The sequence below is a fragment of the Erythrolamprus reginae genome, chromosome 6 (genome assembly GCF_031021105.1).
Source record: "Erythrolamprus reginae isolate rEryReg1 chromosome 6, rEryReg1.hap1, whole genome shotgun sequence".
NCBI classification, from domain to species: Eukaryota; Metazoa; Chordata; class Lepidosauria; order Squamata; family Dipsadidae; genus Erythrolamprus; species Erythrolamprus reginae.
The window spans coordinates 72,470,894-72,490,308 of NC_091955.1; the positions used below are offsets into that span (position 1 = coordinate 72,470,894).

Here is a 19,415-nt window from a genome sequence, read left to right on the forward strand (position 1 = left end):
ACCCGAAAGCAAAGACGGCAGTTTCAGATATCCCTTTATTTCCATCCAGCGATCCTCAGTTTTTCAAGCGTTTGCTGCAGTTATCCTAATTTGAGCCTTTTCCGCCGCCGTACGATCTCTTCTCGCCCTGGAGGGATTTTTGGGCGGAGCCATCTCGGCCTCCGTACTGACGTGAGTGAACGTGGCCGGGCTTTGCGACTGGAAGAAAAAAACGTTATTGTATTGTTACTTCGTTATTGTTACTTCGGAGCTTTTCGCCATGAGCCGAAACTACAACGATGAATTGCAATATTTGGATAAACTGGATAAGAACTGCTGGCGCATCAAGAAAGGATTTGTGCCCAACATGAACGTGAGTTGCTTAGAGGCGTTTTTCATTGGTAAACTTCGTTCTGGAGCAGGGGTCTCCAACCTTGGCCGCTTTAAGACTTGAGGAATTCTGGGAGTTGAAGTCCACATGTCTTAAAATGGCCAAGGTTGGAGATCCCTGTTCTGGAGCAGGATAATGAATAGCTAAAAGCTCCCCAGAGTGCCCTTCATTCCTTTGGGTCAGGGGTGGCCAAAGTTGGCTCTTCTATGACTTGTGGACTTCAACTCCCAGAATTCCTCAGCCAATCATGCTAGCTCAGGAATTCTGGGAGTTGAAGACCACATGTCATAGAAGAGCCAACTTTGCCTATCCCTGCTTTGGGTGATCATTCTTGCCGCTGTGATGAAGATAACAAGGGTTCACTTGCTTTGGTTTTGCTCAGTTTTTAAACGAGTTAAATATATATGATTTTAACCTGCAGTGCATACGATTGCACTTTTATTGTTTTGTATCAATACAAAACAAAACGCAAAGGATGAAAGGCGATTGATCATTATAAATAAGGCATCTAGTATTGCTAGTTTTTACTACTGGGGAGAAAATTTGATCTTAAGTCAGTGGTGGGTTGCTACTGGTGCAATAGCAATAGCATTTAGACTTATATACTGCTTCATAGTGCTAACAGGTTAGAGAGGGCTATAAAAGCACTATGGTATATAAGTCTAAACACTGTCACTATTGCTACCGTACCAGTAGCAACTCACTACTGACTTACAGATCTATCAGCATATTGCCCCCAACTATCTGGGTCCTCATTTTACGCAGATGGAATGCTGAGTCAGCCTTGACCCAATAGTGAGATTTGAACTGCTGAACTACAGCTAGGAGTCTGCTGAAGTAGCCTGCAGAGCTGCACTCCAACCACTGCACCATCCCGGTAGTTGGCTGCGCACCGGTAGCGGCCACCAGATTTGCACAATGTGCATGCGACCTTTAGCGCCGCATGTGCGGAAGCAAAATCACACTGGGGATGGGCATGTGTGCATAGCACACATGTGCATATCACATAACACATGCAAGAATCCCCATGCTGCACATGCAGCGCACTGATAGCAACAGGTAGAAGAATCCACCCCTGCTGTAAATGTAGCTAGTCACAGTACCAACTGTGCTATTGATGGTTTCTCTTAGAAGTGGATTATTTACTTGATTCAAAATCCTGACATTTCTGTTATTTAGAAAGCTTCAGACCAACAATCAAGTAAACAATATCCCAGTCATGAAACTGCCAAGGAGCCATTAGCAGACAGACCAAAGAATCTCTTAAGACTGCCCCTACCCACACAGACAAGGAAGTCATCAGAATATAAACTGATAGCAAACAGTACTCCTTACTAGTATTGATGATGTTTCCCAGTTTTGGTAATGGAACCTCTGCAAGAAAACAAGCAAGCTCAAGAGAGCACCGAGGACCCCTTATTAGGAAGCTATCTCTAAGCTAGCGATCTCCCAAGTTCTCTGGCACTAGAGATAAGTTTTGTTGAAGACCATTTTTCCACAGACCGGGAGGGGAGGGGGAGAATGGTTTTAGGCGAAACCTAGATCCCATGCATGCACAGATAAAGCTTTCCTCACTCACCCGCTTCTTGTGCGGCTCGGTTCCCAACAGGCCATGGACCAGTACCAGACCATGGCCCATAGGATGGGGCACCTGTGCTTTAAACTATTTTTCAACAAATCTCAACCTGTGCTGGAAGGTATTTTTAAAATAACCATAATTGTGGAAGTATTCTAGTTTGCATGACACAGTTAACCAATATTTGTTTGAATGGTGAGTCCAACTTTTGAATATGTGATCCATTTTCTAATTTTCTTCTTTTTGTCTCTAGGTGGAGGGTGTGTTTTATGTGAACGATCCTTTAGAGAAGTTGATGTTTGAAGAACTAAGAAATGCATGCCGAGGTGGAGGTATGTTTGAATTTTTAATTGTCAGTTTGAATGATGCCTCCAATATTTGTCTCCTTTAAATCTGTCACATATTCTATAAATACATCTAGAAATCCAATACAGTTGCTTCTATGTTTAGTTATCATACATATGTTGTGGTTAATAGCCTTATTTATATCCTGTTGCTTGGATAAACCCATTTTTAAAAAGGCCTTGGTTTATGAAGAATCGTTGGTTGGGCATTAAAAAAATAACAATTTGCTCTTTACTTCTGCTTGCTTAAATATAAAGACAAACCCTTTAAATTCCAATTTTGAATTTATAAGTTTTATGCACAATCTACCATGTTTCATAATAGTTTCATTTTATTTTCATTTTCTATATGCCTAGCATGTGAAATATGTATGTGATTATAGTCATAGTTTTCTATATGTTTATCTAGGAATAAGTCTTAAATTCATCATTCGTAGTTCAGAGGAAATGTTAAGAGACTAGCACTGTTCTTTGTCCTTAAAATGTTAATTCTTGATTACATTTTCATATAAAATAAAATTAGTTCCTACCTTTTATTTTAGGAGCTGGTGGCTTTCTTCCAGCCATGAAACAAATTGGAAATGTAGCTGCATTACCTGGTATTGTTCATGTGAGTCCTTGATATTTTAATAATAATTAATAATAATAATAATTTATTAGACTTGTATGCCACCCCTCTCCAAAGACTTGGGACAGTTCAAACAACAATAGAATAATAGAAATACAGATCTAATAATTAAAAACTGTAACTAAAACCCATTACCTTAAAAAAACAATTGATACTACACAATCATAACCACACATAACTTTCAATGGTCAGAGGGGGGGGGGGGATACACTAGTTATTCCATGCCTTAAATCCAGAATAAAATCATTATAGGCAGACTTTACTATGGATTCTTCTATGTAATAAAGTGTTACAAGAATAGTAGAATTATTGCTTCAAATAGAAATAGGAATGATTTACAATAGAAAATAAAATATGTAGTTCAGACTTGAACTGTGAAGCCTTTAGTCCATCTGAACTTTGTTTACTTGCAGATATTTAATTACCCAAATAGGTACCATCATCAATGCAAGGACAGATGATGTTACTTAGTTAGATAATGAAATATCTGCAAGCAAACAGTAAAATTCAAGGGTATGATAAAAATAGAGGGTTTACTTTTGCCACTAATTTTTTTAATGAAATGAGATATTTGTCACTGTGAATATGATATACCCTTTGATATAAATGTTGAACCCTCTGCTTTTGAATGCTGTACAATGGCAATGTGACTTGGCTAGATGCACTTTATAGCATAGGAATATTATTCATATTTATTCTGATATTGATTGCCTTTCTCCCCCCCCCCTTTTTTTTTTTTTACCCTACATTGCATTTCAGCGATCTATTGGACTTCCTGATGTACATTCAGGGTATGGCTTTGCTATTGGCAATATGGCAGCCTTTGATATGAGTGATCCAGAAGCAGTAGTTTCCCCAGGTATGGACAGTTATAGTTGGTATCTGTGTGGAAAGAGAACTCTTAGGTATCTCCAAATATGTATTAGATGTTCCAGTTCAAATGACAAATTTACAGAGATATTTTTAACCACTCTACCTAAGTAACAGGTGATTGGTGATATGTTCTGTAGTATCTTACATTTTCAACTGTTAGGCAATTTTTAGTTTGAAGGCCAAAAATATTTAATTATCCAAACAATTTACAGTACAGATGCCATATTTTTATTCTGGGCTGACCTGAAGAAACAGGTGGAAATTTTTCCAGTACTGTATATGTATGCTGGCCAAAGCAAAATGCTTTCATTGACTTTTTGTGAATAGCATCTATTTATTAGATTTATCTTAAAATAACAAGTGCTTGTATCGCAAAATTCAATGTTAAACTGAAATAATGGAGGATAAATATGTGGTTTATGGAAGATAAATATGTGGATGACCTATGATGAAGTATAACTTTTCAGTGTGTTTATCCTGAAACTAGTACAGAATACCGTATTTTTCAGAGTATAAGACACATCTTAGTTTTGGGGGAGAAAAACAAGAAAAAAAAGGCCTCTGCCACCCAGCAATTTGCCTCCCAGCAAACAGCACAGATGATATACACTGTTCGCTGTGTATTTCTGTGCATGTGTGCCTGACCCATCGAAATAGCAAAGAAGAAATTTACATTATGGCAGTACGGTATATTAATCCCAGAAAGTTTGCTTAAATGTAATCACACGAATTCCTCCCAATTATTTAAATGGATCTAGTCCAAACAAGACTAAGTCAGGGATCAACTCAGCTGCCTTATCTTAATACTAATACTTAATCCTGAAACAGGACATTTCAGATTATACTTTTACAGATCTTTAAAATTGATGTGGCTTTCTGGAAGTACTGTATTCTCTGCTATTTAGAAGAAGATACAATAGCACTGGGCCTCTTCAGATAAAGCATTTATTTTAAAAAGCTTCTTCATTTTGTTGTTTAGAACAATATTAAAGCAGTCTTTAAAAAATAAGTCTAATTTGAACATTCTATGGGCATTTATATTTATTTATTTTATTATTTATTTTATTATTTATTTATTTATTTATTTATTTATTTATTTATTTATTTATTAGATTTGTATGCCGCCCCTCTCCGCAGACTCGGGGCGGCTCACAACAATATATAGTTATTGACTTACCTCCTTGCAGCAAAAAAAACCAAATAGCCAGTTTCAGCCTTTGCCTCTTCTGGCAGCAATTTGTCTCGTGCAGCTTTGGTTTCATTTTCATTTTAGCACATGGGCTGGAGGCAGATAATCAGTGGCTTGTGCTAATCAGGCTCTGCTGCTGTTTTCTGCAAGCAGGTAAATTGCTGACTGGCAGAGACCAAAGAATGGGGGTGGCTGGGTGGGGCTACATTTGGGGTATAAGATGCACCCAGGTTTCCACTCTCTTTTGGGGGGTAAAAAGGTACGTCTTATGCTCCAAAAAACATGGTCGTTCTGTTCTTTCCATGTAATAAAAATATAGCACTACTTTATAGTGCTTTACAGCCCTTTCTAAGCGTTTTATAGAGTCAGCATATTGCCCCCAACAACCTGGGTCCTCATTTTACCAAACTTGGAAGGATAGAAGGCTGAGTCAACCTTGAACTAATGAGAATCCAAGTCTTGGCATTCAGCAGAATTAGCCTACATTGTGCCATATTATATTTCTTTGTCAGAATACAGAACTATATAAAGTTTACGGAATGTAATTAATTATAGCTGCGATGAAAATGCAGTTAATTGCAATGATAGAACCCATCATTGCAATCAATGTTTTCTGAGTTCATATTCTGACAATTAAAAATTGATTAGTTTGAATTAATATTAGAAATTGTACGAAATGACTTCTGGGAGTAAGTTTTAAAAGTTATGTTCTGGTTACTCACACAGGAGGTGTAGGGTTTGACATTAACTGTGGTGTTCGATTACTGCGGACCAATCTTGATGAGTGCGATGTCCAGCCAGTGAAGGAGCAGCTTGCACAATCCATGTTTGACCACATTCCTGTAGGGGTGGGATCCAAGGGTGTCATTCCCATGAATGCCAAGTAAGAGTGCTTTTTTTCCCCTTTTCTCAAATGTTTGCATTATTACTTCATTTTTGTAAGGGAAAGATGGCAGAAGGAAAATGAAATATAACTTATCACATTGCATTGCAAATCCGTTGATGTTAAAATGTCAGAATGTTTTCCAGTTATTGCTATGTAGCTGTTTGAAAGCTTTGCTAAGGTTAATATCATATATTTGGAGGACCTTTATTTCCATAATTCCATTTTAACTGGGAATTATGTTTATGCATCTGGAGGGCATCCAGGTATATAAAAGTTGTCTTAATGTAAACCAGAAGTGGCTTCAACCGGTTCAGGCAAACTAGATGTTAAAAGTCTACCAATTTTCTGCCCAAATTCTAATCCCATCATTGACTGGCCCCACTCCCACCCATTTTTCTCACCTATTTTTCAGCCATTTTCAGACCCTTTTGGATGTTCAGTAGCAGTAAATAACAAGAGAGGGAAATTGAGTCAAAGGCCTCAACAAGGTACAATTTCCCTCTCTATTTATTCACTGCTATTGAACATCTAAAACTGCCCAGAAATGGCCGAAAACAGATGAAAGTTCATTATCTTTCCTAAAGCCAGCCCTCTGAACTAAATCTTTAAATATTTGCTGCATTACAGTTCTTTTGCCCCTGTAACGTGAGAAGAAAGGAAACTTTCCAACCTATCTAGCTTTATTTTTAGTGGTGTGAGAACAATATATTTGGATTTAGTCATTATTTTCTTTATAAAGGAAAATGAACTTCAATTATTTGAAAGAGGTCTATGTTCTAATGGCAAAAGTTTGCTAATAAATGCTTGCTTTAAAAGTTTTACATGGCCATCCACCTTACAGAACACAATTCTGAGTGAGTTACAATGATAAAGTAAAAACAAAAAACCAGAACATTATGCATCTTATCCACCATATCAGTATATCACACCATGCAATCCTCAGAGTCTTTACCCTATCCCTGAATTTGGGAGAAAATCTAGCCCTTTTCAGGTTTTGGGAAAACTAAACGTTTGGGGGGACCTGCCAAATCCCAAGAGAAAGGTTGTTCCACAGGGCATGGCTTTCTATTGAAAAGGGATGCTTTCTACTTCTCACTAGATGACAACACTTAAGCAGTGCAATCTATTTATACTCTGAATAATGTAATGATTGTGAATTAAGGTGTAAGAGCAAGTCTATGGTAACTTTCATTCTGTATGTGTCTGTGGTTTCCTAATTGGAGTGTCTTTCATGCCCAGGGACCTGGAGGAAGCCTTAGAGATGGGGGTAGACTGGTCCTTACGAGAGGGCTATGCCTGGGCTGAGGATAAAGAGCATTGTGAAGAATATGGGAGGATGTTGCAAGCAGATCCAAATAAAGTGTCAGCAAGAGCTAAGAAAAGGGGCTTACCACAGGTAATCGGACTGTAGATATCATTTTGGGTGATCGTTTAATGCTGATTTTAATTTAATTAATTTTAATTACATTTTAATTTAATCAAGTTGATTTTAATAGTATCAAAGCACAGCAGAACAATATCCAGAGATGTGATTAGCTGATGGCATGGATCAAAAAGTTACTCATCCACCTTTGGTTTTCATGTATCATGCTCTGTGATTCACTTAGTAAGTTTCCATGGCTGAGGGTGGAGTTAGACCTGACTCTCTGCAGCCCTAGTCCAGCATCTGTAACTATAGTACCACCCTTGCTTTTGATTAAGGAGGACTTCACTTTGTTGCAATGAAATTTCACAATTTTGTAGATTAGCTTTAAATATTGCCTTTTATTTTTGTTTGATTTGGTGATTGAGTATTAACTGATTTTCTAAAATTTACATCTGAACTAATGTTTTGATTTTAATCTAATACTCTAGGACAGTGTTTCCCAACCTTGGCAACTTGAAGATATCTGGACTTCAACTCCCAGAATTCCCCAGCCAGCGAATGCTGGCTGGGGAATTCTGGGAGTTGAAGTCCAGATATCTTCAAGTTGCCAAGGTTGGGAAACACTGCTCTAGGAAACGTACATTTTAAAAGGAGCTTAACAGTTCAGAAAATAAAGAGAATCTTTTCATTTAACATCTCAAATGTGAAATCTCCTTAATGTCCATTAATAAGATGAATGGATGTAAGATTGCATCAATTTTTGCAGAGTTTCTAATAAAAATCATGAAATCTTTCATTTTTCGTGTTGGAAAAAGCTAAGTTCTCCTATTCTGTTTAACAGCTGGGGACTTTGGGAGCAGGAAACCACTATGCTGAGATACAGGTTGTGGATGACATTTATAATGAATATGCTGCCCGAAAGATGGGCATAGACCATAAGGGACAAATATGTGTGATGATCCACAGTGGGAGCAGAGGCCTTGGCCACCAAGTAGCTACAGGTATGTGATTAATCTCCTTTTTTGTTCTGCAAATTAAATGTGATTATCCAGTGTAATGTTAGAGCTAGTTTCTACATCACAATCTATGTGGGGAAAAAATATAATCTTTATGCAGTTTATTTATATGTATGGGATCTAAACTATACTGCTCAAAAAAAATAAAGGGAACACTCAAAGAACACATCCTAGATCTGAACAAATGAAATATTCCCATTAAATACTTTGTTCTATACAAAGATGAATGTGCACAACAGCAGGTGAAATTGATTGTCAATCAGGTGTTGCTTCCTAAGTGGACAGTTTGATTTCACAGAAGTTTGATTCATTTGGCGCTATATTGTGTTGTTTAAGTGTTCCCTTTATTTTTTTGAGCAGTGTATATTTTATGTTCTAGGTCTGCTGGTCCAGGTTACTATTTCTGAATTTATTTGCTCCTGTTTTTACAGATGCCTTAGTGGCTATGGAAAAAGCAATGAAACGGGACAAGATCATAGTGAATGACCGCCAGTTGGCATGTGCCAGGATAGCTTCTGAGGAAGGGCAAGATTATTTAAAAGGGATGGCAGCAGCTGGAAATTATGCATGGGTCAATCGTTCCTCTATGACTTTTCTTACCAGACAGGTAAAGTAGCTCATCACTTCTGTCTCTATAAAAATGAGACCTAATCAGGTATAACTGTCTAGGGTGGGGAAATTGATCTCCAGCTAAGATATTCTTCTCCACCTGGTGTTCTCCAGATGTGTTTTGATGGTGGATCACATAGACTTCAGCTCCAAAATACAGTGGTACCTCGTGATACGAATCCCTCGTGATACGAACATCTCGAGATACGAACCTGGGGTTCAGAAATTTTTTGCCTCTTCTTGAGAACTTTTTTCGGCTTACGAACCCACCGCAGATCGCAAAATGGCGCTCCGCTGGGTGCCGCCGCCTGGCTGTCACCTTTTAAAACAGCCGGTGGGCTTCTCGGCGTTCTCCCGATCCCGAACTTTTGCCGAACCTTTCGGGTTCGGGAGGCTGCCGAGAAGCACCGCCGCCCAGCTGTCACCTTCTGAAACAGCCGGGGGGCTTCTCGGCGTTCTCCCAAACGCCAAACCCGGAAGTTCGGCAAAAGTTCGGGTTCGGGTTCCGGAGGCCGCCGAGAAGCACCCGGCTGTTTCAGAAGGTTACAGCCGGGCGGCGGCACCGGACAGAGCGCCGTTTTTACGATCGGCAGTGGTGTTTTTGGCCAATCTGGAGGCTGAAACGGAGGTGTGGAATCCCAATAGGGAATTCCATGGGCGGAGCTTCAACGTCACGAAGATGTCCTTCCTGGAGGCCACGTTTCAGCCGAAGTTCGGGTTCGGGAGAACGCCGAGAAGCCCCCCAGCTGTTTTAAAAGGTGACAGCCGGGCAGCGGCGCCCAGCGGAGCACCATTTTGCGATTCCCCCCCCCCCTTTGCATGCATTAATCGCTTTTACATTGTTTCCTATGGGAAACATTATTTCGTCTTACGAACTTTTCGCCTTACGAACCACCTTCTGGAACCAATTAGGTTCGTAAGACGAGGTATTACTGTACCTGGAAAGCATGGATTTGTGGTCTGTGATATGTCTAACTTGAAAGAAATACAGGTAGTCCTTATTTACTGACTGCCTTGTTTAGTTGACCATTCAAAGTTGTAATAGTGCCAAAAATAGCTTTGCAATCAATTCTTGCATTTACGACCATCGGAGCATTTGGTGATTTGCAACTAGTGCTCATTTACAACTGTTGCAACATTCTGCAGTCATTACCATTTGTGCGTCTCTTAATTAGCTTGCACCAAGCAGAATTCCAAAGGTATTAGTAAAATCATAAATCACTGTTGTTGATTCATTGCTTAGCAATCATTTTTCTAGTCCCAATTAGTGCTACTTGTTTATCAGTGCTAACAAACTCAGTTACATTCTGCTTCATGACACCAGACCAACAATTTCAAAAATATTATATTTAAGAAAGATGAATTTGAGATTCAGATCCAAATACATTGGTTCCCAGATTGGATCCACCTATGGTATGAATACATTTGGCTTCCTTCTAAACATTAATGTCAGCTGAGCGTTGATTTAATTACAGCCCTCTTCTTCAAAATTGACTTCCCCTAAATTTGGATCATACTCTCTAGATCTTTAGGGTTAAAAGCCAATTGACTTTAGTTTATTAAGATTTTATATTTTGATCATGCCTATTTTGTACATGGATGGGGCAGTGCTCCAAAATGTTTGCTCACAGTTCATATGAATAGCTTTGCCATAAATAATGGCCATTTTTTGCTATGGAAAAAAACCAGGCTTGGCCTGTTTTTCAAATTGAAGGATTTTGCAATCTTGAGCAGCAAGGCAACATTCAGAAAATATTTTTTTAATGGTTCCATTGAACTGTATCAGTGATGGTGAACCTTTGTTGGCTGGTGTGCCAAAAGGGTGTGCATGCAATAGTATGCACGCATGCCCACACCACTAATGCAATGCCCTTTGTGCGCATACGCACAACCCCTGTACTGCCTCCCATGCATGCACACAAACCCTTCCACGCTGCCCCTACACCTGCGCATATTCACAGGTTTCATTGAAGCTTCTGGACTTCCGGTAGGCCCATTGGGCTGTTTTTCACCATCCCCAAGGTTCAGGAGGCTTTCCTGAAGCCTGGGAAGAGCAAAATGGCCAAAAATAAGGCCAGAAATCAGCTGACCAGTGTACGCATGCACGCTGGAGCTGACTTAGTGCAACCACTCACATGCCCTCAGATATGGCTCCACGTGCCCCCTGTGGCATGCATGCCATAGCTTCCATCACTGAACTATGTGCTCCATTCCAGCCATATACAATAGTACCTCTAGATACGAGCTGCTCCACATGCGAGTATTCCAAGTTATGAGCCACGACAGGAGCAAAATTTCTGTTCGACACCCGAGCTCAAATTCGGGATACGAGCTGAGCTTCCACTAGTTGGCGCAAGAATCCTTGCTTCTGGTTATCTCAGCAGGGGAAAAACAAAATCTAAAGGCATTCGTTCGAGATCCAAGTTGATCCGACATAGGAGCTTGGTTCTGGAACGAATTAAACTCGTATCTCTCTACTACTGTCATTTTCACATTCTTTTCCTCCCTCCCTCCTTTCCCTTCTTTCTTCCTTTCCCTCTTTCTTCTTTCCTTCCCTCCCTCCCTTCTTTCTTTCTTCCTTTTCCCCTTCCTTCCTTCCTTTTCACTTTCCCTATTAGTCAGTTTAGAGAATGTCTCTCAAGTATAGTTACACAAGATTTGCTGTTAATAACTGTTCTTAGAATGCGGGACGCTTGAGATAAACTGATTGTTAGAGAAAGAATTGCAGATAATTGTAACTAAAATTCCAGTTTCCAATTTCAGCTCTAAGTCCCCCTTCCCATATATATAGCAATCCCCCAAAACATAATATTAGAACTACCTTGTGTACCTGTGTTGTTTTATAGGCATTTGCTAAAGTCTTCAACACTACCCCTGATGACCTGGACATGCATGTAATCTACGATGTGTCTCACAACATCGCAAAAGTAGAACAGCACGTGGTAGATGGAAAAGAACGGACCCTGTTGGTGCATAGGAAAGGATCAACCAGAGCATTCCCTCCTCACCACCCTCTTATAGCTGTCGATTACCAAGTAGGAACTTCTGAGATTTCTCTCTTGTTAGCATTCATGAGCTGTCATTTTCCTTTGCATCCTTGGTGGAGTTTTTCACTTAATTGGCTACATAGCCTAATCTAATTCAACCGATATATTGCAAATATATTCACAAATATGTCCTCTTTTGTAAGTTAGCATTTAGAGAAGAAAGTGTAAATTAGCGGATTATGGTTAAAAATGTACAACAGCTGTATTTCAACACATTTATTTTGATTGATTGATAATAATTTGCACCTATTCCAGCATAACTCTAATACTGATTGAATGTGTGTCTACAGCTTACTGGCCAGCCAGTGTTGATTGGTGGAACAATGGGAACTTGCAGTTACGTCCTTACTGGTACTGAACAAGGCATGACTGAAACCTTTGGAACCACCTGCCATGGAGCAGTGAGTAGGAAACCACTTGCTTTATTCTAAATCACGGGCTTTTTGCTTCATATTTCTGCACACTAACCAAAATAAAGTTCCAGTTATTCTGGCGAGAGGAGTGGGGTCGCAAATCTATGACTGCTGTGGGATCAAATGAGGATGCGGAGAGATTATAGTAACTTAGAAATGCAGGCAATGTACTATCGTATATCCAGGATGATTTAGATGGTGTATGTATTTAGTTTATTCAATTCCAATTCTATGCTGACTCTGAATAATAATAATAATAATTAATAATAATTTATTAGATTTGTATCCGCCCCTCTCCAAGGACTCCAAGGTGGAATAATGTACAATTAAACCAAACGGGAGGAAAGGAAGAACTGTCTAATCCACGCTCTGCATAATATTTGGCAGGGACCCACACCAGCCTAATCAAAGGCCTGGGAGAATAGCCAGATTTGTAGATTTTCCAGAATACTATCAGGGTGTCACCCACACAAATAGCAGGGGAGATCTCAAGCCAGCATGATTCCTGGATGCCAATTGATAACATAATTTAATAAAGGAACCCTTAGAATGCTAATCCTGTTAGATCAAGCAAGCCAGCCCAATACTATAGAAAATAGTTGGTCCTTCAAGTAACCAGGCTCTAAAGCAAAGCAATTAGACTTGCCTACCACTTCATAGTGGTTTACAATGCTCTAAGCAGTTTAAAGTCAGCATATTACTCCCAACAATCGGAGTTCTCATTTTACTGACCTTGGAAGGGTGGAAGGCTGAATCAGTCTTAAGCTGGTCAGAATCCGAGTCCTCGGAGAGGGGTGGCATATTAATCCACTTAATAATAAATAATAATCGAACTCCTGGCATTGAGCAGAGTTAGCCTGCAATACTGCATTCTAACCACTGTGCCACCACGACACTAAAAATAATAGCATTTTATAGGTCACAGCCATAGTTCCCTCTAAGCTGAGCAGTGAGCAATTGTCCATTTAAAAATCATCATCAACTCAGAGTTTTTCAAACCTGCCCAGAAGCCAAGAGGGAAAGAGTGAGAGGGAAGAAGAGAGAGGGAAGAAGAGAGAGAAACAGATAGAAAAAAGAGAGGAAGGAAAAGAGAAAGAAAAAGAATGGGAGTAAGGAAGAGAGAAAGAAAATTAAAATCTAGTTTGAAACTAGCTCAACTATTTAAGTGGCATTTTGATATTGATAGAGTTGCCCTATTATGAGCTCACTGTTATAGACACACAGTACAGTATTTTATTTTGAAATTCTCTGAGGCAAAACAGGGTGGGTTTTTGTTTTGTTTTTTGTTTGTTTATTTATTTATTTATTTATTTATTTATTATTTCTGTGCTGCCCAGTCCCGAAGGGACTGCCGCTCAGACACTATACTTTTCCGCCCACCCCCCAAAAAATTAGAGGGAACACTGGTCACAGCTACTTTTTTTCAGTTGCACCCAGAAGAATAGGGGAAACAAATTCAGAATCATAAATTGGCTAACAAGACATGTCCATCACTGCTCTGACTGCTATATTCTTGACCAGTTAAGTTCCAAATGGTCTTCAAAGTTAACACACACATTGCAGTAGTTGATCCATGAAGTGACTAGGACATGAGTGACTCAATTACAAATCAAATTCCTGGCTGTTTTAATTAGGATCCAGCAATCAGTAACCACATTGAGAACCTGTCCATTTCCTCAAGATTTACTGACTCAAACTCATAGCACAAGACTTGAGTCCTAGGCACCTTGATTGGACCTGCCCAGTCCAGGTCTAAGGTCAACCACTTCTAAGCAACTGTCCTTATATATGTATGTGTGTATTAGAAAACTTTTAAGAAATTCAGGAATTTTAAGAGTCTCTTCTCTTTATTCCAATATATAGCCAAGACCATATGTAACTGCTTTCTTCCTTCACAATGACAATGTTTGCTTCAATTGAAGACTGGTACTTAAAGAAATACATGTATATTATCCTACAGGGCCGTGCATTGTCCCGGGCCAAATCACGACGTAACTTGGATTTCCAGGATGTGTTGGACAAGTTGGCAGATATGGGAATTGCGATCCGTGTTGCATCTCCGAAACTAGTCATGGAAGAAGTGAGAGTTCTTTTAATTTTTCTTTGGACAAAGAAAATCTGTATAGTCTGTATAGTCTCAATCTGTATAATCTGGAGGACAGAAGGAAAAGGGGGGGGGGGGGCGGCATTATCGAAACATTTACATATGTTAAAGGGTTAAATAAGGTCCAGGAGGGAAGTGTTTTTAGTAGGAAAGTGAACACAAGAACAAGGGGACACAATCTGAAGTTAGTTGGGGGAAAGATCAAAAGCAACGTGAGAAAATATTATTTCACTGAAAGAGTAGTAGATCCTTGAAACAAACTTCCAGCAGACGTGGTTGGTAAATCCACAGTAACTTAATTTAAACATACCTGGGATAAACATATATCCATCCTAAGATAAAAATACAGGAAATAGTATAAGGGCAGACTAGATGGACCATGAGGTCTTTTTCTGCCGTCAGTCTTCTATGTTTCTATGACAATTTTATTTCTGGGGTGGATTTCTTTTCATAGCAAAGTATTAGCATCTCTTATCAAAAAAAAAAAAACCACAGTTGATTAGAAGCTACCAAATTAAATGTCCTAATTTCTCCTGGAAAGGGCTCCCTTTTTCCTTTCTGTTTTGGGATAAATTGTTTTCTCTTAACACTTTAAAGCATATCATTTCCCTTTTTTTATCTCCTTTTTCCTAGGCGCCTGAATCTTATAAGAATGTGACAGATGTGGTTAACACCTGCCATGCAGCTGGCATCAGCAAGAAAGCAATTAAACTCAGGCCCATTGCAGTAATCAAAGGGTAAAGAAGCCATTCACAGAATCTGACAGAACCTCCTCTTACTCAGACTACTCATTAATTATGTTTCCACCCCGATGGAAACTCTGATTGACAAACTGTTAGAACTTTTGGACTTGAGAAATATGCTTCAAGAAAGAATAAACCAAGATGCGTTGCTCTTTTGATCTAATGGCAAGTTGTCCGAAGCTGACTGAGTTTCTTTAAGGGAAAAATGTGAAACCGGTGTTCGGAAGATTATCTGATCCTAATAAACAGTTTGTTCTGCCTATAATAAGATTTCTGATCAGTTCTAATTTGATAGCTACCTTTTTTCAAGAAGACTGTTGTTGCGTTTTTTCCTTAAGTTTAATTATTTCTCTCTAATAAAGATTTACCATCACCACCACCCCGAATAATAATATATAACATCTCATGAATTTATTTGTTAGCATGGCAATTTTGACCACTAAATTAAACCTAAGATACTAATCTGTAGGATGTAGCAAAATTTGCAAATATTCTTACTGCAGAAGTCTGTGATATAGCAGTTTCTTCTGAGATGTTTTGAGTAGGCAAAGAAAAGTTGCATTCCCATTACACGACGGGATACTTTAGGAGCAGATGAATTTGTCTACATCTCGTGCTAGTAATGTCCCTGATCTGAAACTTTACCCGGACTTTAGTGGGACGAACAATACTACTTTCTTTAAACGAAACCAGCTTTCATGAAGACGTAGATAATTTTCAGTAATACTTTAAGCCATTCATGTCTAGAACAGACATAATAGCTCTATTGATAAAGAGCCATGGTGGTGCAGTGGTTAGAATGCAGCATTGCATGCTAATTCTGCTGACTGCCAGCAGTTTGACTTAATCTTCCATCCTTCCAACATCGGTAAAATGAGAAGCCAGGTTGTTGAGGGCAATATGCTGACTCTGTAACTGCTTAGAGAGGGCTGTTAAGCAGTATATAAGTTTAAACCCTATTGCTTTTGCTATCCTCCAAGCTGTCATTAAAAATTTAAAAAACCTTGGTCTTTTGTTGCATCTTTTTACTCACACTAACTTAATATACCGTGTAGAGCAGAGTTTTCAAATTCACAGCCCACGGGTCAGATGAGTCACACACTGCCCATGCTAAGATTAATGAAACATAGAAGACTGACGGCAGAAAAAGACCTCATGGTCCATCTAGTCTGCCCTTATACTATTTCCTGTATTTTATCTTAGGATAGATATATGTTTATCACAAGCATGTTTAAATTCAGTTACTGTGGATTTACCAACCACGTCTGCTGGAAGTTTGTTCCAAGGATCTACTACTCTTTCAGTAAAATAATATTTTCTCACGTTGCTTTTGATCTAACCAGATTGTGTCCCCTTGTTCTTGTGTTCACTTTCCTATTAAAAACACTTCCCTCCTGAACCTTATTTAACCCTTTAACATATTTAAATGTTTCGATCATGTCCCCCCTTTTCCTTCTGTCCTCCAGATTATACAGATTGAAGGGAGCAAAGTTGTAATATGTCTCATGATGCTACTGTGACGATGCAAGTTTGGCATCCCTGGTGCAGAGAGAGAGCAGTATCTGAGTTTACTTCTTAAAAGGGCAAACTGGAAATCATTGATTTTACTCTTTTTGACTCCTATCTTACAAATTTTAATGGCAGTTTATTTACGTGTTTTCTTTAATTCTCCAAGACTTTTTCTTTAAGATCATTTTCCAGATCTTGAAACTTTCTAAATATTGAGCTGCCCCGAGTCTACGGAGAGGGGCGGCATACAAATCCAATAAATAAGTAAATAAATGAATAAATAAATTTAAAGCTGCAAGGGAATAACTGGAAAATTTCACTCAGATGTTCTGAAATCCTGTGGTGAGATGGTATTGTTGCTACTCAATGGTACAAGTAATTTAATTTGAACTTTACAAAAAAAAATCTCAAGTAGTCCTAAATTCAGTTTGTTTGGACTAAGCTATGTTGATTTTACAGAACTCATAATGAGTTTTTTTACCTCGTTGTAAAATGTGCTACTATGAAGTTATAGCTATTCAGTAGTTCAAATCTCACCAAGCTCAAGGTTGACTCAGCCTTCCCTCCTTTGAAGGTGGATAAAATGAAGAGCCAGATTGTTGGGGGCAATATGCTTACTCTGTAAACTGCTTAGAGAGGGCTGTAAAGCACTGGAGCGGTATGTCTAAGTATTATTGCTATATCAGAGTGTCATCAGTAGAGGGCAGCTTAATAAAGCTAAACTGAAAGAAATGGTGCTACTAGAAAAAAGTTTGAAAGAAACTCTGGATAAAGAGTGCAGACTGAATTTAATGTATTCTTTTAAAAAAGATTGGGAAACTGATGGCAGTAGTACTGTGTTTGGAATTAACTTAACAAGCCTAATAAAATAAAGCTTAAATATAGGATAAAACAGAAAATAGTTTTATAAGAGCTACATAAAATTTACCCTTCAGGCTAAGAGCATGACTTATGTGTGTTATATCTCTGTGTCTCTTTATGTCACTTTGTCACTGCAAACAATAACATGAGTTCACATTGTCTTTAGTACAAAGACAGAGAGATAAAAAAGTCTACACTCTAATTTCTAACAAAAAAAAGCTCTCTCCTACATTATTGAATTCACTTGGGTAGTGATGCTTTGTACTGAAAAAGACAATTTATTCTTTCATCCTACATTGAGAACTCATATACATTTCATTCTTAAAGAAAACTTTTTCTAACTGGATTCTAGTTCCTGCATCAACGAAAACAAAATATCACTTCTTTTCTTAGCTAGTTAACATACAGTACTTCAGAATGGAATAGAATAGAATAGAATAGAATTTTATTGGCCAAGTGTGATTGGACACGCAAGGAATTTGTCTTGGTGCATATGCTCTCAGCGTACATAAAAGAAAAAGATACATTGTCAAGAATCGTGGTACAACACTTAATGATTGTCATAGGGGTCAAATAAGCAATGAAGAAACAATATTAATAAAAATCTTAGGATACAAGCAAAAGGTTACAGTCCTATACTCCTAAGTGGGAGGAAAAGGATGATCGGAATGATGAGAAAAATAGACTAGAAGTGCAGATTTAGTAAAAAGTCTGACAGTGTTGAGGGAATTATTTGTTTAGTAGAGTGATGGCGTTAGGGAAAAAACTGTTCTTGTGTCTAGTTGTCTTGGTGTGCAGTGCTCTGTAGCAACATTTTGAGGGTAGGAGTTGAAACAGTTTATGTCCAGGATGCGAGGGGCCAGTAAATATTTTCCCCGCTCTCTTTTTGACTCGTGCAGTATACAGGTCCTGAATGGAAGGCAGGTAGGCAGCAATTGTTTTTTTCTGCAGTTCTGATTATCCTCTGAAGTCTGTGTTGATCTTGTTGGGTTACAGCACCAAACCAGACAGTTAGGTGCAGATGACAGACTCGATTATTCCTCTGTAGAACTGAATCAGCAGCTCCTTGGGCAGTTTGAGCTTCTTGAGCTGGCGCAGAAAGAACATTCTTTGTTGTGCTTTTTTGATGATGTTTTTGATGTTAGGTGACCATTTTAGGTCTTGAGATATGATAGAACCTAGAAATTTGAAGGTCTCTACTGTTAATACTGTGTTGTCTAGTATTGTGAGAGGTGGAAGGGTTTCTCCTAAAGTCTACCACCATTTCTACGGTCTGCCTGTCCCCAAAAGCATTAATGTGGGGCATGAACATTGAGAAGGAAGAGGCCAAGAGTAAGTTTGCTAATTTCCCTTTTTGCAATGAACTCGGATCATGAATAATGGGGAAAATGGAGCAGCTGAAAAATAAGTGATAAAAATTTAGAGAAGTACTGAAGGTAATACTGTAATTCTAAAATTATTAACTAATGGTGAGCTGGAAAGCATTGATAATCTACCTGCAAACCCTCAAATTGAATCCAATTTAATGGCTTAACACAGTAAATTTCAGAAATTTTGAGTTCTCTAATCATCTTTCTATGCCTGCTACTTCTTTTTTTACCATAAGTTGCTTGAAGAACTAAGAACTAGAATTAGTTCAAGAACTACTCAGTCTCTCATAATATGGTATCTTCTAAGTATTTCTTGACTAGTTTTTGTAAATTCTAGCCACTAAGAGCATTTAGGCGAACCTTTTTTGGCTCAGGTGTTAAAAGGATGTACGCACATGTAGCATGCGCATTCATGCCCACTCTCATAATGCAACGCCCTCCCCCCACACACATGCACACAACCCCCTGCTCTGTGCCTTCCCCAGCGCATTTGCATGTGCCTCATTGAAAT

General features: G+C 38.7%; 1 protein-coding gene across 1 annotated transcript; it reads left to right on the forward strand.

Annotated features, from left to right (window-relative positions):
* The first annotated feature begins 140 nt into the window (after window positions 1–140).
* Window positions 141–15,560, forward strand: RTCB (RNA 2',3'-cyclic phosphate and 5'-OH ligase). The gene is made up of 12 exons (XM_070756228.1): window positions 141–352; window positions 2,200–2,278; window positions 2,833–2,900; window positions 3,678–3,777; window positions 5,707–5,863; window positions 7,106–7,262; window positions 8,074–8,233; window positions 8,680–8,855; window positions 11,704–11,892; window positions 12,195–12,305; window positions 14,278–14,397; window positions 15,055–15,560. The coding sequence occupies exons 1-12, from the start codon at window positions 260–262 to the stop codon at window positions 15,160–15,162; spliced, it is 1,518 nt and encodes a 505-aa protein (XP_070612329.1). The 5' UTR covers window positions 141–259; the 3' UTR covers window positions 15,163–15,560.
* Window positions 15,561–19,415: the final 3,855 nt, after the last annotated feature.